This window comes from Symphodus melops (assembly GCF_947650265.1).
Source record: "Symphodus melops genome assembly, chromosome: 20".
Classification (NCBI taxonomy): domain Eukaryota; kingdom Metazoa; phylum Chordata; class Actinopteri; order Labriformes; family Labridae; genus Symphodus; species Symphodus melops.
Window position 1 is genome coordinate 8,483,660 of NC_136710.1, and position 23,981 is coordinate 8,507,640.

Below are 23,981 nucleotides of genomic sequence, written 5' to 3' on the forward strand. Positions count from 1 at the left end.
GCAGGACACAAAGAAACGCGCTCTGAATGTGTTCTTGAAATATCTCCAAATTTCTGAGAATGTCACAATGTGGCGAAAGGATTGGCTGAGTAAAGGATTGTGGGATAGAAATAATAACACAAGTGGTGTAATCTCCTGATCCCCTTGTCCTTAGGTATCTGTCTTTGTGGGCTGGATATATCGTTTTTGTCTAATCCTTTCCACTCTGCCTCTTTCCGAGCGGACAGGCACTTGCACCTGAGAGCAGACTTGCATTCTTGGGATGTCTCACTCGATTTTTCTCCTCTTATTTCACCCCCCCCCCCCCCCCCCCCCCCACTTCTCTCCCCAGTTGTCACCTGCACTTTTCCTCCGCAGACCTCTTCCTTACTCCCCAGCCCCCCCCCCCCCCCTCCCGTGATGAAGGCAGGGTCCAACAGGAGGTCCATTAGCATTTATATCACACATGCTCAGCGCCTCCATGGCAGGCCTGACCAGCATGCTATCAACATGACACTTTGGAAATCACATGCCTGTCATCTCAGGCCCTCATCCCGAAGGCTCATTTCACAAAAAACACGAGTGAGGTTGAGCTGATTTGTAACGCAACCTGTCGACTCCCCCCCCCCCCCCGACATCAAAACAAAATTCAGGATACACTCTGTACTCACAGGATAATCCTTTTTTTTTTTCCCTTTAGGGTTTCCAGTCACACAACTTCCTTATGATTAGGGCGTCAGGCGATTTTTGTTACTTGTAATGTTTTGGGTTTTTTTTGCTGTCCCTCGTCTGGATATTTGAATAAAACAGGAACGTCAGAGGAGACAGTCCAACAACGTACAAGTGGCCAAAATAACAGGGGACACCATTTTTTGCCCAAGTCTTTGGGAAAGAAGTGGCTCAGCACAGCCCCGCGCTCTCTGGAAGTCTTCATTCTTGTCTCCCTCTGCCGCATATTTTGCATTTCAAAGAGCAGAAGTACTTTTCCAAGTGCATCCAATTAAGTGATTTTTTTTCCCCCCCTCCATCTTGTATTTCCTCATTTTCATTAGGATAATGTGACTGATCAGATCTTCCCGAAGGCTGAGACGCTGCTGAAGAAGCTGGGAACCAGGGACAACGTCAAGGTATTGGATTAATTGCCTTGTTCTCCTTTGTGCTCGGCTGCTTGGTTTGATGCGATGCGAGGACCGTTTGAGAGGGAACGAGGCAGGTGCACGTGAGAACTGTGAGGATGAAGAGTTTTAGATGGGCAGAGACACCGAAGAGGCGAACTCGCCTAAAGTCCTGACCTCATCTGATTTATTCATGACTGCGACAAAGTTGATTTACACAATTAAAAGTCAAGTAGCTACCATGTTATCAATCACTACAGCTCATTTGTATACAATTTAATAAATTCAACAATCTGTTTTTCTCAACAGTTCTTCAGATAATCTTGATCAGATTAGTTAAAATCATTATGTTAAGCAGAGGCTTAAACTTTTAAGATGTTTCGAAGAGCGCACTCACACTAGTAAAGTTGTCCCGTACCTTGCTTTAGCACAATTTCTCCAGAATGAAACCTCCCATGCTTGTGCTCATGGATGTTGCCGACCTCGGAAGCATGCCAGGGCCAATAAATGTACCGTGCTTGAGCGTGCAGAGCAGTCAAACTGGTCAAACGAACTGGACGTTACATTAGGGCTGAAGCGTGCTAAGGCGCTGTACACATTGACGCGCTATGATGGTGTAGCTACCGCGTACACTATCCAATAAAACACAGTCAGGCTGTGTTACCTTTGAGATGATGCTTTTTACAAGGACGATGATGAAGAGTCACCCGAAAACCTCAATCTGAGAAGTGACTGTACTCTGAAAGTCAATGTCGTGGTGTTAGCGTTTTCTTTTCGAATGTTCACACCACGGGGACATAATGAAGCTCAAGAGCTCCAAACACTCCGCCGGTCAGTACAGCACTTGTTGCACCTTACATAACTTAAGTATGTTTGCGTTTGAAGATGTGGTAGGCTGTGATGTTTCAAACAAATGACTCACTCTTTATGTGTCCGTGCAGGGACGAGAGTTATTTTCCTCTTCAGAAGAAAACCTCAAAAGTTGAGAAGTCGGAAATGCAAAACATGGCTTGTCATCAAATATTTGTATTTCCTCTGTCCGCTTACAGAATGTGTTGAGCTGACCAGCGTGCGCTCTTCGTCATCATTTATCCCCAACGCTTGAAATGATTTAGGGGCTGCAGCCATTTGTGAAACGTCTCGATGTGGAAACTATAAGCCAGAGACATGCAGACAGAGATGCTAGTGTGTGTGTGTGTGTGTGTGTGTGTGTGTGTGTGTGCACATATTGTACAGTATGTGTGTGTACTCCATATCCTCCTCCGTGAGGCAGTGTTATGTTGGGCTGAAACTCAAACACCATCCACTCTTAATTAGCTCGGCGCCATCAGCAGGGAGTCCTCTCTCACTCCCGCTCTCTTTCATCCATTCTCTCTTTCTTTTTTCTTTTTCCCCTCTCCACCCCAGCAGCCACAGACTCTGAGAATCACTCGCATTAAAAAGAAAGAATTGAGAAGTGTGTTCTTTTACCCAGCACACTACAGCGTACGCCACATCGAGATTGTCCGCCATTGCGAGCCTTTATCTTCGATTAAATCAAAAAAAAAAGTCGTGTTTGTCACAATCATGGCTTTCTCTCCAAGAAGAATTCTTTTTGCACAAGTGCTCTGAAGATTATTTGACCCCACTGCTCAGAGATGCTTTGTTGCAATAAGTGGCCTAAAATCTATTTTTTTTTTCTTTATTCCCTCCCCATAAAAACGCTCACACAGAGATAAACATACCAATATACGGAGTAGAAAACATTGATAGATGCACAGCAGCCCTCTACTCTCTAAATCTCTCAACAGCAAGTTGCACAAAAGAATTTGAGCAGACGGCAGCATGTTTTTTCGCTGCAATGTTTTCGTCAATATCCGAAGACTGCTACATGATTTGAGATATCTGAAGATGAAAGTGACGATGTTCCGATCGTCACAAATGACGAGACGATAGCAGCAACATCAACACTATTAAAGGATCTCACACACGGTGTCTAAAAGTCAATGAAAAGTTTTTTTGTTTATTTTTTACACCTGTTAGTCTTGTTCCATTTCTTTGTTCTGTTCAAATGTGCTGTACCGTCTAAGGTCCAAACTTCACCGTTTTTCATGGAAGAAAATCTAATTGGTTTTGAATTAAAAAATGGGTCGCTGTTTTCATGGCAGCAGATTTCATGATACTCCAAATAAATAGAGGGATACAGTACATGCATAACATTCAATGGACCCGTACTTAAATCGACTTCTGCCCTCAGAACCTTTAAACTACCACTTTAAAACTGCAAAACAAAGAGTCTAAAGAGAAGGGAAACACAGAATAGACATTTTTTCTCTGTTCTTTATCGAAGCTTCTAACCTGCCTGTTACCTGAACTATATTTAATACAGAAGATGTTTTTCTGTCTATTCAAACTAAATATGGTTTTTACATGTGAAATGTGTGGTTCATTCACATGACTTGTGTAACTTTTAGTTCAATGTGATCACACTGAGGATTTCTGCTCAATGCAACTTTCTCAGCTTTTTTTTTTTTTTTTTTTGACCAGTTTCAATCTCAAAAGGAACTTCTTTCTTTTTCTTGCCTCATTTCCTGCTCCTTACTTTTATCCTTGAAGAAGCGGAGTGAGTTTTTAGTGGCTCCACTTCACGAGCGACCAAGGTGAATGGAATGTGAAAGGCTTGAGGGAGGCTCAGAAAGCTGCAGTAACACTTGGAGGACACAGATTAACTTGACTGACTCTGGCTTCAGCTCGTGGCCTTCACCATGACCCTGACCAAGGCCAAGAGCTGAAACTCCACGGTCTGATGAAGTCAATAATATTTATTCTTGTGCTACAAGTGTTGCAGGGTTAGGGTTAAGGCTAAGGGTTAACCTCACCCTGGAAATAGATCTACAAAATAAAGTCCAATAATGGTCATTTTCTGAGGTAAAATACTGTCAATGAAAGTCGAAATTTACCTCTCAATATTTCCCTCAAATCCTTTCTTTAGACTAAGTAGCAGCTGTAAACAAAATTATAGATGTTCCTCTCCCTCCGCTCCCCAGTCATGACTTTTTCAAACATCCTCATTTCATAACCTGCACGCTAAAATGTCTGTCTTATTCAACAGGCAACCTTTCTCTGTACCGCATGTAGTTGCTAGGAAACATCCAAAGCGACCGCTTCCCGAGCCTCTCCTCCCTTGCTGCTGTTGGCCCTAACGCTTGTCTCCACCCTCTGCAGGTGTGGTTCTATAACCAGGCATGGCACGGCATGGCGTCCTTCCTCAGCGTGGCCAACAACGCCATCCTGAGGGGGAATCTGCCGGCAGGAGAGGACCCCCGCCAGTATGGCATCTCGGTGTCCAATCACCCTCTGAACCTCACCAAGGCGCAGCTCTCCTACGTCGCACTGTGAGTCATCAGAACAAAAGACAAATCCGGTTAAAGGGTAGATGCGTGATAATCACTATCCTATCAAAATTCTAATCTAATGTGCAGGAGTCTTTAAAACAAGGAGAAATATTGTGTTGGGTTCAGGGTTTTTAGTACACCTGCAGTTTTTGTCTGCAGCTTCCAAATGTTATCGCTTAACATTTTTGATTTTCCAAAGAAGGAGAGTGATGGCGATGGGGGAACTAAGAGCAACCACGCAGAGTGAGAAGGGCAGAGTGTCAGAAAGAGAAGCGGAGAGACAGATGAGTAAAAGACGACACAATAGAAAGCGTACGACCGACAGATAGATGGATAGATCGCTGGATTTGTTTGAGTATGCACAGACTCGGAGGCCCATGGGAGCCCCTTGCGAGGATAAAACTATTTTTTTCCTCTGGCCTTCTCCCAGCAGCACCCCATGAGAGCGGGAGATTAATGACCTGCTAAATCCCAACATATGGATCTAACTGCTCTCTGTGTATTGTGCTCTGTTTTGTTTTGTGATTATGAGCTGGTACGCGTTCCTCAACATTATCTGACGTTTTTTTTTTTTTGTTGCTCTAGGACGTCATCGCGATCAACACGTTTAATGCAAAAGTAGCTGGAATAGTTCCCACTCAAGGAAATTACCATGCAGGGCCATAACCACAACTCCTGACATTATACAGGCAATGCAGTGGCTGCCACCAATCACCACAAAGAAGTAGTTTTATTCGGTCCTCCGCCGCTGCTCCAACCTGATCCTCCGTCAGGTATTTATGTAGTGATCAGGTGAGGGCGACAGCCCTGAGTTAGAGAGCGAGGCTGCACCAGGTTTGGAGATAATTACGATTGCCTGCCGACGGTAGATTCAGGATTAGCTTCTTTTCCCTCTCCGCCTCTCTGTGTAGACTGTGACCACTACAATTTATTAAACTGCGATTCCCAGATTAGCTTGGACGCTCAGTCATTGTTGAAAAAGTGTGCAGGCCACAGAACAGGATAAGGTAAGTAGAAGACTTCTTGAATAGAGAACAAAATACTTTTTTAAGTTTTCAGCCTCTCTTTACTGATATTTTTCTTCAGTTTGATTGATACTCCTCTGCAGCCGAAAGGTCGGATCAAAGAACCCAGCACTTTGTAACCTGCACCAACTCATCAACAGACAAAGTTTGAGATTATCCAGTGAAAATAGTTTGACAACAGCAAGAGAAGAAGATATTTTTCATACGTCAGTGCAGAACAAAGCAGATCTCTTCGACTTTTTTTTTTTTTTTATCCTCATTGATACTTGGCACCATCAGGAAATAAAAAATAAATAAAACTCGATGCCCAGCAACATTTTTCCAACAAATGAAGAAAGCAACTCGTTGAGAAAAAAAAGTCATACATCTCCGTTGTTTAAGACCTCAATGTTCTTTTCTCAAGTTGGTTAAGAGCAACAGGGTGCAAAAATCTGAACTCCAAACCAATCCAAGCGGGTGATCGTGTTTTGGATATTGTGACCACAACCGACTCTGTGGGGGGACAGCACTCTCTCAAGTTTAGAATTTGGACTACAGTCCCATTTTAATTTCTGGGTGTCAGAGTTACATCTTTGTCCTTAATGCTGATGAAGGTAATGGTAAAATGCCTCCTTTCCTGTTGTCATTTCTGGGTTTCAGAGTCACTCTGCTGGAAAGTAGCAGTCAGAATTGTAATGTCGTGTGCTAATTGTGCCTCTTAACAACACAATTCACTCTACCACTGCTGCCCATAATGACACTGCGTCTCTGGAATTTAAAGGATCATCTCCTTTAAAATGAATTATTGTTTCTCATTGACACCTCCTTCATTTTAAGGAGAGACAATTGCAAAAAGCTGTTCCACTGATGATAATTCACGTCTAATGACTTGTTACATCGCCACAGTTTGGACACCAAAAATGTCACTGCACCAGCTTATTCCAATTAACACTCCCCTCCAGTACACTTCACGACCTATTCCAAAAGCTAGTTTGGACATGAGCCAACATCCTGTAAAAAAAAAAAAATATATATATATATATATATATATACAGTATATATATGCAGGTGAAAAGTAAAGTGTTTTGTCTGATTGAAATCAGAACTTTACCATAAATAGTGCACTGCTCTGATTTGCTCTATTATCTTTGCAAATGTCACACTCTGGCCCAGTTTCAACACATCACAGGTTTCTGCTCAAAAATACCAACTTGGCAACTGACAGTATTTTCAGTTCTTGTGCCCTGGATTTGATATTTTTACTTGAGATGCAATCACAGAACAATAAGTGCTTACACATTCTGTGTATTATGTGCACAACATCCCATATTCAAAACACATGCAGTTTTGATCCCTAACCGTTTTTCTTTTGACATGGTTTCCACTCTGTTACATAATTCTACATATTACAAACATGATCCTGGGTGTTGTGCCTGCAGCTTTACACTTGATAATTGTTTGCTGCTTTCAGCCCCTCTCCTCTATAACAGTTCAGGCTTTGCCCTGAAGCCCTCCTCATTAAAATACATACAAACCCCCCAAAGCAAAGCAACACATTCTGTAAGGCTTTGCTCCCACAGCTCATCTTTCTTGCTCTTGCATTATTAGTTAATTAGCAGATGTCCTCTTCTTCACTGCAATTACACAGCTTCACAAATTCAGGGTTAGATCAGACTCCCCACCCACCCGGTGCACTCGGCTTTATGAAACCTGCGGAAATGCTGTTGAGGCACCCACGGCGGTGTGTTCTTTTATTTATGAGCTCTAATTGTGTCTGGTTGGCCACGATAAATACAGCCATGTAGCCACACAGGGTAACTCATTTAATATGCTAATTACACAACGGGAAGTCTTGTGAGAGCGGATCACCGGGCGGGACGGGGGACAATAAAAAGGGACGGCACATTTTTATCCAACGCTAATGGAGCGTTCACAATGAAGGACGTTTTCAAAGCTACGACCGTCTGAATACGAATCTGTGAAGCGAAGGTTAAAAAACGTGCAGGAAGAAGCAAACATCCGTGAAAAATAGCGGCTTTTACCTTCTTGAGGTTGTGGCCAGCGGGGGGGCAAAGACACCAACAAGAGCTATGACTTAGTGAACTCGCCACAAAGGCTGATCATCGTCCGTGAAGGCTGATGTGATTTTAAAACGTTTTTTTTTTTGTTCATATATTTGAAGCTCAATGCTATACAGCTTTCCATTAAAGTAGGAGACCCTGACTTTGATCCTTTTTCCGCTTTAACTTAACTTTTAATTCTCTTGTTTTATGGTAAGAAAAAGGATGAGTCACCCTAAAAACACTTTTGGAATTCAGCAAATATAACTCTTCAATCACTGACTTTTAGTTTGAAAGGAGGCATGAAACACTTTAATTTAGATCTGATTTTAGTTTAACAGTGTTGTACTCCATAAAGACATCTTATGTACAGTACGCTGAGGTTAGCGCTTACATATTTTAGCACATGTAAACCCACTGGGAACAGTTTGATCATTAACAGAGCAAACGTGTGAACTCATTTCCATTTCGACACGGTTTCGCTCACCACTAAAAAAGGATTTTTCACATCCTCTAAAAACACCTGTGATCGCAGAAAGGCAACTTTTTTGACAAAGTTTTACCCACAAAGATTCACCTCCACCGTGTTTTCTGTGTCCCTTGTTGTTGGTTTTTTTTTGAAGCGCCCGTAATGATTTCCTGTTTTGCTCCCCACCCCCCCCCCCCTTTTGAATCACAGCGCCACATCCTCCACTGACGTCGTGGTGTCCATCTGCGTTATCTTTGCCATGTCCTTCATCCCGGCCAGCTTCGTCCTCTTCCTCATCCAGGAGCGGGTGAACAAAGCCAAGCATCTGCAGTTCGTCAGTGGAGTAAACCCCACTGTATACTGGTTGGCAAACTTTGTCTGGGATATGGTAAGAACATCCTCAAACACACTGCTGCTACAGTTGTTTGTTTGTTTTTAGCATGCACGAAGCCGTCTCAACAAACATGCTCAAGTGTGGTTTATTAATGCCAAAGGCCTCATTTTACCTCAGAGAAGTCTCCTCGTATCCTGGAGGGTTTTTTTTTTTCCATCCTGAGATTACGTCTGAAAATCATCTCCATCCCGTATAATTGATAATAAAGCTTTCACACTGATGCCACTGGGAGAAGCTCTGCAGTTATTGACCGGGGCGTCATTATCGACACTGAATGTCGCAGCTGGTTACGCTCAACAGGCTCACCGGCTGTCTCCCCGAGGCACAGTTGAAGTAAACATTTTATCAGGTATCGTTGGTAAAGAAATGGCATTAGGATGCTCATCATTACGGTGGATAAATACTGTCTGACCGGGAGACAAATGTACCCAAGGAGCCACTCGAACGATTGTAGCCTGAAGCTCTCTGCATTTGCATGCAGGCTCTGTCAAGATCCACAGTGAAGGCTCCTTAATATTCCAGGGTAATTTTTGATGGAAACTGTAGTCATCAAGTTTCCCTGTTTCTTGATACACCCAGTGGAAGACAGTGTTTGTTAGCCCTGCAGCTGGAATATCAAAAACACAATTAAAATGTGAATTGGATCAACTATGAAGTCTTTATCAGTCTTAAAAAACAAAGTTATTAAATTATTGACAATAGTTCAGTGTCTGATGGAGGGAGCACATGATTAAACACTAGAGTCTTTCATTCTTCTAATTGAATACAAAATTAAAGGGGGAAATAGGCCCGTCTCTAACGAGCGTTTTTTTTTCCGGCCCTGAGAGGAACTGTGCCACATGTCCATCCTGTTTCCATGACAACACGTCTGTTGACAGTGGCTGCTGTATGACCGACGCAGCTCCGACTTTACTGCTGCGTGCGCTGATTTAGATCGTCTTTTAACTGGTCAGACACGGAACAAAGAGGATGTGGGCACAAGACACAATCTGTAGATTGGGAATGTCACAGATTTGGAAACGAGCGCCAGACACGTCAACAGCTCCTTTCCGTAAAGAGTTGAACGTTTTTTTTGTTGTTGTCTTTTTAGCTCGAGCACTCAGAAGGGCCGCACAAAAAAATGCAAAGTGCTCAGAAATATAAAACGACGCTTGGGCGCTGCACTTCAAGCCTCTTCAGGCGGCCGCCTTCTGCTGAGACTTTCTCTCCTCGTTGAAAACAATCGAGGAACAATCACACGTCCTTTGAGACATTCAGTAAAAACAAGGGAGAATGTGAATGTATAAGCAAACTATCTCTAACGTGGTCATTAATGCCTCCAGGATTAGTTTCTTCATCCTTGTTGACTTTTTTTTGTGAGCGTTTGTGTCCCTGTGTTTGTTCTGACAGTGCAACTACGTCGTACCCTGCCTGATTGTGATCGTCATCTTCCTCTGCTTCCAACAAAAAGCCTACGTTTCTCCTGCTAACCTGCCAGCTTTGATCCTGCTGCTTGTTTTATACGGGTGAGTAAAAAAGATCCCCTGACATGTTATTATATTATTTTATATTTATGGCGTTTCAAGACTAAAATGACGTTCTAAGTCATGCTAACTCCACACTGTTCCTCAACATTAACTGTATGCTGCTCTCTCAGTGTTTATGTCAATTCTTTTTTTTTTTTTTAATAACAAAGGGATGATTGGTGTAGTTATGTGAAGAGAGTCGATTATTAACAGTCGGTTGATTAGTAGCCAATATTGATCATTTTATTTACAGATATAGAAAAACAAAATTTCATATAAGTAAAGCACATTTTCAGTATTTTAACCTCGCTATGATGTCATAGCACCAGGGCTATGACATCATTACCTGTAAATTCAATGTCTACTCCACTGAGATGATTGTTCATATTATGAGGTTGAAGGTAAGGTCATGAAAAAAAAAAAAAAAACAATCAATGGCTGACCTCAAATACTCTACAGAGTCTACAGTTAAAGCTTCACTAAAAATGTCAAAATCTCTGTCCCTTTGATTTGTTTGACAATCCTTTATGAATGCCTAATTATATTACGCTGAAATCGGAGATATTGAGCTTTCATTTCACCATACCTCGAATACTGAGCCCGAACTATTGCAATAGTGGTTGGCTTTTACGGTTATGTTGTGTTTTTGTGGGTCACTTGCGGGGGATGCAAATGATCAGAAGAGGCTTGTGATGACATGAACCGGCAGCCCTGAGCACCAATAATCCTCACTGATGAATCTGAGTCGGCATAACTTTGCTCACCGGTTGAAGTAATCATATTGGGTTTTTCGAGATGAGGTCGAGAGGTTCCTTATTTGTCATCGGTGTCATGTTTTTGTGACACTGTCTTTTCTTACCTGCAGGTGGTCTATCACCCCCATGATGTACCCCGCCTCCTTCGTCTTCAGTGTTCCCAGCACGGCCTACGTGGTGCTCACCTGTATCAACCTCTTCATCGGTATTAACGGCAGCATCGCCACCTTTGTTATGGAGCTATTTGATGATGATGTAAGTGGTAGTCAGACACATAGACTTGCATTATATCCATATAAAATCTGGAGAGACTCGCATACATACAGTGCATGCATGAATTGGACGACATACTGTAGTTCCTGTCAAACAGCAGAGGCAGGCATCCAGGCTCCCCAATCACTATAGAAAATGTATTTTGAAGCTACACCAGCAAATGGCTAATTGACATGAATCATACATATATACTCTGTGTTCTCCAAGAAAAGATTTCCATACGCTCGTGGGTGGAGTGGAGTGTGTGTGCCCACCTGTTACTTTCCATATATTTCCTTTATCCTCTCGAGGATTTTTCAAAGGATTTATTTTCCCTTATTCTCTTTAATGCTTAATCGCTTGGTGAGAATAGGGTCTTCGGAGAACTTTCCTCATCCATCTTTCAGCAAGTGTTCATTTTGACTGCAAGCTGCTTCGGTCTCCGAGGAATCAAAAGACAAAGAGACGAAAAAGAAAAAAAAGAAAAAGAGATGCATAAGAAATGGAGAGCTTTGGAGGAGAGTGAGGGGAGGATGTTGACTGTCAGTCATTTTACTGTTGGATTATTATTTAAATAATATAAGAAGAAAAAAGGAGAAACTGGGCTACACGCAGTATTCAGCTCTTAATAGAAGGACTTCAGCAGCTAAAAGGTACTGTTGATATACAAATTATCAACTCCTCCTGATCTACTTTGGTTTGTTCCCTAAACATGTCCACTAAGATTGGTAGACATGACTGTTGTTTGCACGATTAGCATACCATCATCCACACTTCTTTATTTTATTTTGTTCTGCTCGTTTTGTAGCCTCCTGCTGATCACTCATTCCTTGTCAGCAGACACAAGCGCGTCCCTTGATTCTGACGAGCTGCTTATTCATGTGATGCTTCAACAGAATGTCTCCCACGGCTCCAGGTCGGCACTACAGACACAGTGTTATGACTCTCTTCTGCGTACTCGGCCCCCGCCGACGCGCCTGCTTCTGACTCAATGTTTCCTCCGGCGACAACCGGCGATGGCATGGGATGTTTTCCATCTCCTAATGAAGCTGCCTCATTTACATTTTGATTTCATGATCATGCATTCATTAACAATTTGTACTTTTCGTCTGGCACGTCTCACCTCCAAGAATGTCATTGTTGCCATTTTGTTGCCTCCACGTTCCCTTTATTTATTGATACACTCTTAGTTGAGTGTGCCACTCATAAAAAGTGCCATTGGCGATAATTTAATGGCCACTACGATGCCAATTGCAGCACAGAGAGACGGATTTATTGTGCCCCTCTCTTGTTCGAGGCATTAGGGACAGCGATAGTGTCCCTGAGACTTGACAGGGACGGAGGTACGTGTATGATCATTCTGCTAATCTGACTTGATTTCAGTACCGATATCAGAGCCTGACAGGCTGACATCAATCACCAGATGTTACAGCTCTCCAGGTTTTCCACATGTGCCCTGTTCAGAGGAGATATCTCCATGAAACAGACTCAAAGATATAACGTAGATACCACAGTGCCCCGGTGTGCCTCAGTTAGAAGGAAGGCAGATCCTCCACACGACAGCTCAATCCAGTCTTCTCCTTTCACCATCCTGCCGTTTCAAAGCTTCCTCTTATCATTTTGAGACTCCTCTGTAGTGGCATTAGTTAAACAATTTTGCTCAAAAGTAAAGCTACAGGCTTCGATATGTTCGCCGTCTTTTCAGGCAGGGCTCGAATCTAGATCCCTTGTGGGAAACGGCAACCCGTTTTTTTTTTTTTGCTCCTGGAGAAAAAGTGAAAAAATAAAGAGTGCGAAAGAAGAGCTGCTGTGTTACAGACTCTGTGCCCCAGTTTTGTCTCGAGACCGATGGGAGATTTTCATCCCCCTCAGGATCTGTCCAGCTCCCTGTGGATTGCATCAATCCCAGCCTGCCTTGTAGGACTGGAGCAGTGCCTGAGTCGATACCTCCACCACGTGCCGCTCACAGATAACCACAGGCTCATAGACTTTTCAAAATGAACGTCAGCGTGTAGCAGTGCAGCCAGGTATGAGCTCACTGTACAAAATCCAACCGCACTTATTGGTGATAATCTATTTATATTAGGAATCAAAGGCTTAGGTGTATATGTTGTCCTTTTGATAACAAAAGTGAGAGGTTTTGATTTTTTTCAATTTCCTCTACCCTCCTTTTGTAAAATCTGCTCGTGTAGTCTGACAAGAGAGTGACTTTCTTTATAGAACATTAAAAAAACAAGAAAGACAAAAAGACCCAAACAACATGTGAACCCAAGAACAAAAGAAACATATCAAACAATATAGATACTCAACTTAAGAAACAAAAGAAAATAAGAACACAAACCCCCAAAACTAAAGACCCCAATCAACACAAAAACCCCAAAACTAAAGACCCCAATCAACATAAACCCCCCCAAAACTAAAGACCCCAATCAACATAACCCCCCCAAAACTAAAGACCCCAATCAACATAGAACCCCCAAAACTAAAGACCCCAATCAACATAAACCCCCCAAAACTAAAGACCCCAATCAACATAAACCCCGCAAAACTAAAGACCCCAATCAACATAAACCCCCCAAAACTAAAGACCCCAATCAACATAAACCCCCCAAAACTAAAGACCCCAATCAACATAGAACCCCCAAAACTAAAGACCCCAATCAACATAGAACCCCCAAAACTAAAGACCCCAATCAACATAGAACCCCCAAAACTAAAGACCCTAATCAATATAAGAACACACAAATCATTCAAACCTAAAGACATAATTATCCAAACAGTAAAAGCTTCCGATGACATGGCACAAAATGCACACATGAAGTGACAAAGTGTGTCTTATCAGCTGCTTGGTAAAGCTTCTGTCTTTCCACAAGAACTACACCAGCTTAAAAAAACATAAACACCATCCGGAGAAAGTATCTAACACGATTCTTCGAGCCGTACATTGTGTGTCTGCTCTCATTGTGACTGCAGGCTTCATGAATGATGCTGTGCTGCGGTAGTAAGCATAAGTAGTGATATGGGTGAGATAAGCACCCTGCAGGCTATACCACCTTCGCAACCATTTGAAAAAAAGATTTATGGGCATATGAGCAAGGATGTAAGGGGGTGGTGGTGGTGGGGTGGTGGGGGGGTGGGGGGGGGGAATTGTCCTGCATTTCATCATCCTCTGACTTGGAGCCTCCTAGATCTCTTTGATGAACACCCGGTCACGAGAATATGTGTTATTTCATGTATTGATCTTAAATGAAGTCTCGCTATAGCATCTCTCCACCAGACAGGTGGGTTGCATTCAGCTGAAGGTCGTAGCTCTTGACGTTCATGCGCCGGAGTGTTCAGGAACCTTTACATTGTTTGCCGACATCTTGAGGATAAATATTTGTTGGACATTTAATCCTTGCTAACGGTTATTAATGATAGTCCAAACCTCCTCCTTAGATATACAACAGACTGGAGCCTACAGCTAGCTTATTCCACCACTTTTAAACAATCGGTCAAAGTGTATTCTGCTTTGAAAGTATGATCTGTAACTTTATCATGAATATAATGGACACTGATGCATCGATTGATGAAAAGGATACATCCTTCTATATTTAGAGCCGCTTTCACTCTTTATAATTTGTTCTTTTACACCCTTTTAGTCTTCTGGCTATCGTATAAATGGAGATAAAAGCCATGATTAATTATTGTCAAACACATTGCCGGACATATGAAGGTTTGCTTTGAGATCGTGATCAATGAGACCCTTTCATCACGTTTTGAAATCTGCCTCAGAGAAACTAGGCCAGTGACCACCTACCCGTGCAAAAAGGAAAATCAAAAAAAAAAAAAAAAAATCTCAGAATGGATGGTGTTTTTGTCACAAGGAGAGAAGATAGTCTTAGCTTCATGTGTTAGTCATGTGACGTGTACAACAGTTTCACATGAATACAAATACTTAGGAAGGCATTCTTCCATTTATCTCAAGATGGCCTAGAGTCAAATGGATCTGTTAAACTGCTGCATACAACACAAAAGGAATTTGTGTTAGTTTCCCATCACGTAAGGTTGTGTGCAGTGGCTGCAGCTACAGTCCTGGCACATCTCCATGTCAGCTTTGGATGGGTGATAGTGCCCTAAAAATACTTTCAGCATTCAACTCTGATGTTTTAGCTGAACTTGTAAGTAGGACAGATAGCCTAGTGGTTATGGTACATGTCCTGTGCACATAGTTACACGTCCTGTGCACAATAGACTGTGGGTTCAGAGCCAACCTCAGCCCTTTGCTGCATCCCCGACTCCTTCTTCACAACAGTCCCCGTCTCTCTTCAGTTGTCCCATCCAGCAAAACTAAAAGAAAGCCCAAAAAATACAAATAAAAGAAAGAACACTAAAGGAGCAAAAGCAAATATATATACAGTATATAAGGATTTAAGTATGGGTTTCTCCAAAGACTCAAGTGTACAAACAGCAATTAGTTGTTTCATATGGGTCCATACTATTGACTATTTCTTGGCTGGAATCAGTTGCTGGGGGATTGAACCAGGAAGTGGCTTACAAAAGATACATGTCAATTAGTACGTTTTAGAGGTGCTCTCAGATGGAGCTTTGGAGCTTTTTTCTTGCTTAAACTACAAAGCTAGCTGGTATTCACTTATATGTAGTGGTATTAATCCTCTAGTTTAACTTTACAAGACCAACAAAAAGCCTCCCTCAAAACAGCCATTGAACTTCTTTCTTTAAATTATAAGCAGACATCTAGCGTGCTTATCTTTAAAGCTGATAGGGATTAAAGTCCCGACGACTTAAAAGGGTGGTGCACATTTCCTCAACTGAAAGCGTGCTCAGTGAAACTCATACATGGCAGAGCAGCTACAATCTCAATGACAACATTCTGTGGCAATAAGCATCTCGTCATCATGCGTACAGCTTTAACTAAATGCACCGCCTCTCCTGCTCCACCTACTCGTTGTCCGGGCATGAGAAAGAGAGAAAAAAACAAAAAAAAAACAGAAATGATGGATTTACATCGTCCCTCCGTGTATGTGTGAGCTTTAAAGTCTTTGCTGCAATGAAGCAGTATGCATAATGCATGATCTGTCTTCTGGAGCGTTGAGCTGCGCCAAACATAGAAATAGTTTGTCTTTACTCTCTCTGCCTCTCCCCTTCTCTCACTTTCTGACTTGGTGTACTTCCCCTTTAATTTGAGCCCGTTTATCACAGCTCTGTCCATTGTGTTTACACTTCCTTTTCACATGTTTCACTTTGGGGTTCCATTAATTTGTAGCCTCCGGAGGAAAACGTGAAGAAAGGGACAGTGCAATTAGGTCAAGAAGTTGTACTCAATAAATGCCCTGTCAAGATAAGACTAGACCTGAAACAATGTGCTTTAGCTTTGTGTTTGTTTGTCTCTTTCTTCTTGATGCACTATCAGATAGAACAAAAGCAGGCAGACGCATGCAGAGTGCCTGTAGGTGTTTTTATTTCGCTTTCGTTTTTTTGGGTCCTCTGGGTGCCCCTTCTTATCCCTCAGTTGCGATTTTAAGAACATCTGCTTACCTGAGAACCACCTCTTCACTTTCTGTTTACACATACTGTATGCGTGCACTCTCCACAGATCACACGGTCTGCTCCCAAACGGTTTAAATTCCAACATCAAAGGGCGAGATGATCTTAGGCGCTCTGTGCTCTCTCAGCTTGCCATGTAAAACCCCACAACACAACAGTGCAGTATGCAAATCATGCACAGGATGTATGTTAATTATCCACGTGTGCGTCAGGGTGATTCCAAAGCTCTTGCCCCCGCCGGCCCTGCTGAGTCAAGACGCCGAGTCAACATGTCGGGCTTGTGCTGGATAATTCCCAAGCAGGGCTTAAATATTCAAAGCTTTTACATGCCACCAATTTGTGTGCTGTGTTTTTTTTTTCTTCTTTTGTTGTGCGATATCCCAAACAGAATGTGTCCCGCATCAACGACATCGTGAAGCAGGTGCTGCTGATATTCCCTCACTTCTGTCTGGGCAGAGGGCTAATCGACATGGCCAAAAACCAGGCCATGGGCACACTCTTCAGTAGTTTTGGTAAGAGTCCACCAACACTGTCAGCCCACATGGGATTCATTTTGCGAGATGACATTTTCCAGGGAGACGGCCTTTCAAACTGAGGAGATAACTGTGGAGCGCATTCGTGGTAGCACAAATTATTAGCATTCTGCTATCTTTGAAAATATTTTATGATATAATAATGACTTCACCAAAAGTCCCACTCAGTTTCTATGCATTTTAAACAAAGATTCTACTCCAGTCAGTGTTACCTGGATGACCTCATTGGGGAGTACATTTCCCCAGGTCACTATGACCCACACAGGAGTAGCAGTATAGCGGTAGAACACAGGATAAAGTAACTTGTAAGTGTGGATATTTAAGCTTATTTGCATTCCTCTTGCCTTTTCTTTATAGTGACACTATACAATTGTGTTTAAAGAACTGCCTTTAGAGCTCTTCAGTCTATGTGGGTTGAATTCAGTCAGGAGAAAGGGGGCAGACGTGGAGTCGGGGGGTTGGTTGAAAGGGCCATCAAGAGGCAAAAGAGCCACATGAAAGAGGAAGAGGAGTCTTACCCGTGGAGAGATGAAGCAGGAAATAGTGTTTTGAGGAATCATTTGCAGTGGTGGCGGAGAGCAGGGAGAGAAAAGCAATCACAAGCTAAAAGGGCGAGTGTGGAGAGGGGCTATTTACCGGAGAATGAGAATGAAAGCGCTCTTCTTTTTTTTTTTTTTAGAAGGGGTTCTAACTCTGCCCCCTCAGGCTCAAGGGTTGTAGAAGCTGAGAGTCGAATTGACAATGATTAAAGTGTGGTGGGGCTGTCACCAGTTTGCTTATGTGTTTATTAGCCGTGACAGGCTTTTACGTAGAAAGTACAGGACACCAGTGATTTTCTCACAACATTTGTGACAGCACTTTTTTTTTACACTTTGCATTTTAAGGCTAAGTGGCATCTTAACTGCCTGCTCTTACCAATGATTATGTCTCCCAAACACTTCAAAGTGCTGACAAATACTCAAACTCAAACTTTTGACAAAGATTTGTTTGGCTCTCAATGAAAGAGAGCACACATCTGCTAATTCCTTTTTGTTTTGACAAAGATTCTGCTAAATCGTCGTCTGAGCTCGTAGATAAGGACTTGAAATTAACAGGAAGTGACACACAGTAATGATGTGTTAAATTACTTACCTTTCTCTGCGTGTATTGACTTTTTTAATAGCAGATTTTTTTGAACAGTTTTTTTCTTTTTTCTTTTCAGGAGAAGACCGTTTCGAGGACCCACTCAGCTGGGACATGGTGGGAAAGAACCTTTGTGCCATGTCCATCCAAGGAGTCGTCATGTTCACCTTAACAATCCTCATCCAGTATAAGTTCTTCTGCAAACCCAGGTAAAACTGACTGTCAACACCTGTTTGTTTAATATTATCGTTACTGTCAGAAGAAGGTGCTAATAAAAGGATGACTAATGGAGCTGCTGGTGGACAAGCGGGCAGGCCAGGTTCCAATCCAGCCTGTGGTTGCTTTCCTGCACGTTATTCCCTACTCTTGCTCCCTGCCTGATTTCAAACTCTATCCAATGTTTTATCTTTCCAATAAAGGCAGAAAAATCCCCAAAAATGAATGTTAAAAAAACAGCTATGGGAATGCTCGGTCATGCTGTTCTAGCTCTGGTCCATTTCCTGGAAGTTCCTCCGTTTGACTCCGTAATGTCCTTCATATTTGTTGAATGTAAAACATCTGTTGCATCTTAAATCTTTTCAACCAACACTAACCCATTTTCTTTCCTTGCTCCAGTGTTTACTTGCTTTAAAAGCTTGGTTGCTATGGTTACTAATGCCCGCAGCTTCTACTGTTTATGAAAATTGCAGCGACAGTTTTGCCGTGCTTAAACTCTGACCGGGATAATTTGTCAGGCGAGTTCATGTTAATTTTAATGAGGGGTGTTGTGTTAACTGTGGTTGACTTCTCATTGCCAGGCTCATTACGGCAAAGTCATTACCCGAAGAGGAAGAGGATATCGATGTAGCCCGGGAGCGTGAGCGGGTGTATGATGGGCGGGCCCAGAATGACCTTCTGCGGATCTGTGACCTCACGAAGGTGCTGTGTCTGTTACATGATATGCTTTCTCCGACTTTGTGAGCCTCTTCCTTTATTTTCTGTGCTTGTTGTATTTTCATGATTTTAAGTTGCTGGGTTTTTTTTCTTTTTGGTACCACATACATCTCAGAAAGACTTAAAGGTTTTTTTGAAACTATACTTCTGCGTGTCGATTTCCATCGTGTTAAGCAAAGTCCACAGCAGGCGGTGTCTGTGCAGATGTGTGGCTCTCTCTCTCGTACCATCTGTTTTCTCCATGTGAGCTCTCAACCTACACTAACATCGCGGACATGTGTCCATTGACGTCGTTGTTTGTGCTGGCAGCGCCCACGGCCTCACTTTCAGAACACTTCTCGCCGACACTCGTTGCTAACTCCCAACCAGCAGTCCATGAGGTTTATTTACTTAACCTCTAATTTCATGATTCTTGATTATGACCTGTTGAGGGTAAAAAGCTGTTCAAAGTGTCACCGCCAGCCGGGTCCAAGTTATTGAGTTTCCCAGAATGCTTTGAGCAGCAAAGCAACCCATTGCAATACACTGTGTATTGGCTTCACTGATGTTCAATGTAAGGAAAGCACATATAGATACAGAAATGAAGACAAAATATATATTTTAGATGCAACCAGCTAAACACCTCTAAATTGTTTCTTTCTTTGTTTTTTTTCTGGGCTTCATGTTAATTCACTTTTATTCTCTATGTTTCATGAATGTTTCAAATGTATTTTCCCTCTTTTCCTAAGTCTTCTACATCAACTTAACATTCAGTAGTCCAGATCAGAGATGATATAAATTCATGGGTACGGACACAGGTAAAAATGAACAAAAAGCTGCCGCCCAAGCGCTTCATCTGCTCGGAAAAAAAACACACCAGGCGTAGTGACTTTGTCCCCTCCAGATCATGCCTTGTACCCACATCCTTCTTGCTCTTGCCCTGCGTCCGATAGCGAGTCAGTCATTATTATTAAGCGCACCATGTGGACAAAGTAGTCGGGAAAGCATTGAGCATCAAGCTTTCTCATAGTGAAGGGATTTTGGGGCGTGTAAAGGTCTAGGCTTTTCCCCCAGGGATTAATAAAGTCTTTCAGATTCTGACCTTGCCTCCTTGCAGCAGGTGAAGTCGAGCATGCTGCATCGGTGCGTACCTCGACACCGCAGAGATTAACGCTCCATCCATCGGCAGATGTTCGCTCCCTGCGGGCATTGCGGCAGCAGGAAGCGTCGCCACAGCAGCTTCGGTGCCGACAGCTGGACGATTTTGCATCTTTCTCACCAGCCTTCTTTGCTCCTTTTGCTCCTGCGGCTTCTCAGTTTCACTACATTTAATCTTTCACTCATTGTGACGCAGACGTCACCTGACTCCTCAGGGTAATTACCGAGCGAGTGCAGAGTAAAGCATCTGGGTGGTTAATGTATGGCAAATCAACCTGCGAGGTGGAGAGGTTTTTTTTTTTTTAAGGAAAAACTTACATGATAACTTCTTATACTGTATGTTTGTTAGCCTTTGATAGCGATTAACCTCTACTGCAAAGGTCAAAACATTGAAAACTTTAATTTTGTCAAGCAGTCATCATTCAAACACTCCTTCCTGGTGTTCTCTGAGATGAAACACAGTGGCCCATCACGGCACAAAAACAGCGGCGCAGCGGCAGAAGACATCGGGATCCTTCCTGCATTGACTCCCACCACAGCTGTGCCCCATCCATTTGGGGGTGTAGATAACAAATTGATCAATGAGCGAGCGCAGCTTCGGTGGCCATGCGCCACAGGCTGAGCCCCTGTCATAAATCCGAGCGTGCCTCTGAAGCGATCGACAGGCCATCAATCATGTGTCAAATCCCTGCTCCTCCCCTTCCTTTTCCCGCTGCTCCAAACAACAGCAGTTTTGCTATGCAACCCACCTGCTAGCCTCCACTTAGCTGCAGCATTAGCATCTGCGCTGTAATCGATGGAGACTGTAATGGAAGTGTGTCTGTCTGTGAGCGTTCTGCAGGCACAGCGCTGTCACTTTCACCTTCCAGTCGCTCGATAAGTTGACAGAGAAAGTTTAAGTGAACCTTGTGGCAGCACATTAATAAATGATGAATGGCGTCTTGAAATACTTTGAGTATGTTCATGTGGTATTATGTTGTCTGTGTGTTTTAGTGGTTCAGGAGAGACAGGTTTTTTTCTGATGTGAGGTAAACTGTTCTACCATGACTACCAAAATAAGTGTGTATGTTGCTTAATCTGTAAAAAGAAATGAGATACACATTCAAGATTAGATTCAAGCTACACTTACTTGCAGATTTCAGTTTATTGACACTTGTAGTATGTTGAAGTTGAGACTTTATATGGTCATCAATATCACCTTAAACAGGAAATAAAAAACTTTAGATTCCTATGTCTGGTTTTCCGTTGATATGATATCAATGGGATGGTTTTAGGGGAGCTAGCTCAAGTGAGTGACATCTCGACTTGCAGCTAAGCTAGCCGCAAATACTGTCGGGTTAGCACCTCAGCATTCAATCAATTAAACTTTATTTGTACAGTATAGCACCTTTAGACACATTTATTCGCAGCTCGAAGTGCTTTACAAGAGTGCAGAAAAGTGAAGAAATAGTAGTTAGGAGACTAGGCGTGTTAAGATTTTTTTTTTTTTTTTAATTTAAGCACTGAAAAATCTGTGACGGCCAGGCTTTTATACAGTATCGAGGTGCATACAGTTAACTATGAGAAAGTACCTCCGCATAGCACCTTATAACCTAAATACTTTGAATATGTGGAATGGATGGACACAAATCAGCAGATCCACATATTAGCAAGAACTTTTCAACAGAAGGATGTCAGCGTGACTGTTTAAGGAGATTGTTTACCAGAGCTGTACAGTAGTATTTAGAGTTTAAAGCTTGTTTTGTTTTTCAATCCAAATCTATATTTTAGGTTTGCAAAACTGCCGCCATCACATCCTCCGATCTGTCTCATCTGATTAGACGTCGGCCTGCTTATCGTGACAGCTGCTGTGGCGCTCCAGTCAGAGGGGAATTATCCTTTAATTGCCTTCCTCCTTACATGTATCTCCTGCTTTGATGTAGCTTTAGCGCTGCAAAATATCACTAAAAAGTAGTACGTGTAATCCAGGTTGATAAGTAGTGGGTGCTGTTGCCAGATGGCACCGGAGAATGGCGGATCTATGCAGCTCCTGCTTTTATCACGAGCTTTTGATGTGCCAACTGTGAAATAAATGCAATGTCATTGTTTGTCAGGCTTGAAGTTATAAATTTACATTTGCCTGATAGCACTCTGAATGCAGAGGGGATAGATGGCTGTTTTTAATGGAGGAGGATCTGGAACGGTGTCCTTCGCACAGAGAATCTTTGCTGTCACTTTTCTTTTTTTTAATGATCGTTCACTGTTTAAGACCCTGACAGTCACACACACACACACACACACAAAAGAAAACACTTGAAGCATTCATGGCGAACTATGTTTTCAACTTTTTAAACACAGAGATACAGCCAAGAGTAGTCTCTTTTTCGTAACTCAAAGGGGCACAGCAGTGTCCTTGATTTTGAATGCTGAGTGTCTTCACTGTCACACTCAGCAGCAACAACAAAGGCCTTGTCGTGTCTTGCGTGCTCGAGCAAGACAACACTTCTTTTTAACAACTTTGAAAGAAAACGTATCAAACTCTCACAAAGTCTCGGGTGTGGAGTTACGCCTCAATCGCTAAACGCCTCATTTTGTGGAATTTGTACTTTCTGTATAGGGTGTTTTTTTGTGTTTATTTTTTTGTACTCGCAAAGTAACAAATCGGGAACACCTCAAGTGGGTGTCTTTTTACCACCTCTGGCGACACAGCTTAAATGCAAATATGAATGGATCAATCTGTTCAGCGGGGGAGCGTTTGGATTCCGCAAAGAGATGTGAAACAACAACAACAACCACCTTCTCATTTTCCAGTGACACGACAAGATCTTAGCAGGATACTGACTCACAATGAGAACATGAGAACTATTTGCCAAAAAAAAAAAAAAAACTCCTGAGAAAAAGACTAACAGTCTCAAGCAACATCCGTATTGGGTTCTCTTTTCGGCATTATCTGGAGCTTTAACTTTTTCAAGCCTGATGACGTGAAAATCAATAAACTGTCCAGTAGGACTGCATAATGATGCACTTCTTCTTTGTCCAGATCATTCCAGTGTTCTCCTTGTGTGTGTGAGGGTGAGAGCTGCCTTGTAAATGACGGCAGGTGGAATTGTGCGTTGTTGCTGAGAATAGATGTAAAAACGTCGGTCAGCATTGTTGTCTACCATTACCCACCCTGCAGTCTCTGCTTGCTTCAACTTATTTTACCATCCAGCTCTGGACCTCCAGTCTGGAACCACATCTCATTTTTCCAATCGTGACCGAGGTTATAATAGTTTTTTTTTTTTAACAAGAAGAAACGTGTGGGGGTCTTTTTTGTCTTTGTTAGATAGGACAGCTGAAGAGAGACAGGACATGTTGGGAGGAGAGAGAGTAGGGGACGACATGGGCCATATTCAGGAATCGTCTGCGGCTGCGACCAGGACTACAGCTGTGTCGCGTTTGTTCACATTACAAACGTTTTGATATAATTCAACTCAAAGCCCATCTGAACCGAGGAGCTCTCTTTCCTGCTGAGGGTCACCTGCTTTGTAACGAACATAACACTGTCCTTTGTGTTCAGCCCTTTTTCTGGACTTCTACCTGGTTTACTCTGTACTGAGGGTACTAAGGGGGCACTCAAACTGGGGAAAGAATTCCTCATGAATCCCATCACTGTACCCCCAAATCCTAAAGTTCCTGCCTCTTCTACCCCCTGTGCAAATGTATGTGTTATACCTTTCTCCCATCTGGCTGCTCTAAATGTTGCAAATTATGCCTCCTTGTAAAAATTTCACTTTTTCTCTCCCTCTCATTTTTTCCCACCTGCTTCTTCTATCTTTTCTCC

At 42.6% G+C, this 23,981-nt stretch overlaps 1 protein-coding gene across 1 annotated transcript in view; it reads left to right on the forward strand.

The window, feature by feature from the left end:
- LOC306841547 (phospholipid-transporting ATPase ABCA1) overlaps positions 1-23,981 on the forward strand; it is a 173,012-nt gene that overhangs the window by 119,314 nt on the left and 29,717 nt on the right. The window contains exons 36-43 of the mRNA XM_079371493.1: positions 1,032-1,106; positions 4,299-4,468; positions 8,212-8,389; positions 9,785-9,900; positions 10,766-10,910; positions 16,843-16,966; positions 18,189-18,318; positions 18,907-19,027. Coding sequence (XP_079227619.1) covers positions 1,032-1,106; positions 4,299-4,468; positions 8,212-8,389; positions 9,785-9,900; positions 10,766-10,910; positions 16,843-16,966; positions 18,189-18,318; positions 18,907-19,027 — 1,059 coding nt within the window. The remainder of the gene's footprint in view (positions 1-1,031; positions 1,107-4,298; positions 4,469-8,211; positions 8,390-9,784; positions 9,901-10,765; positions 10,911-16,842; positions 16,967-18,188; positions 18,319-18,906; positions 19,028-23,981) is intronic.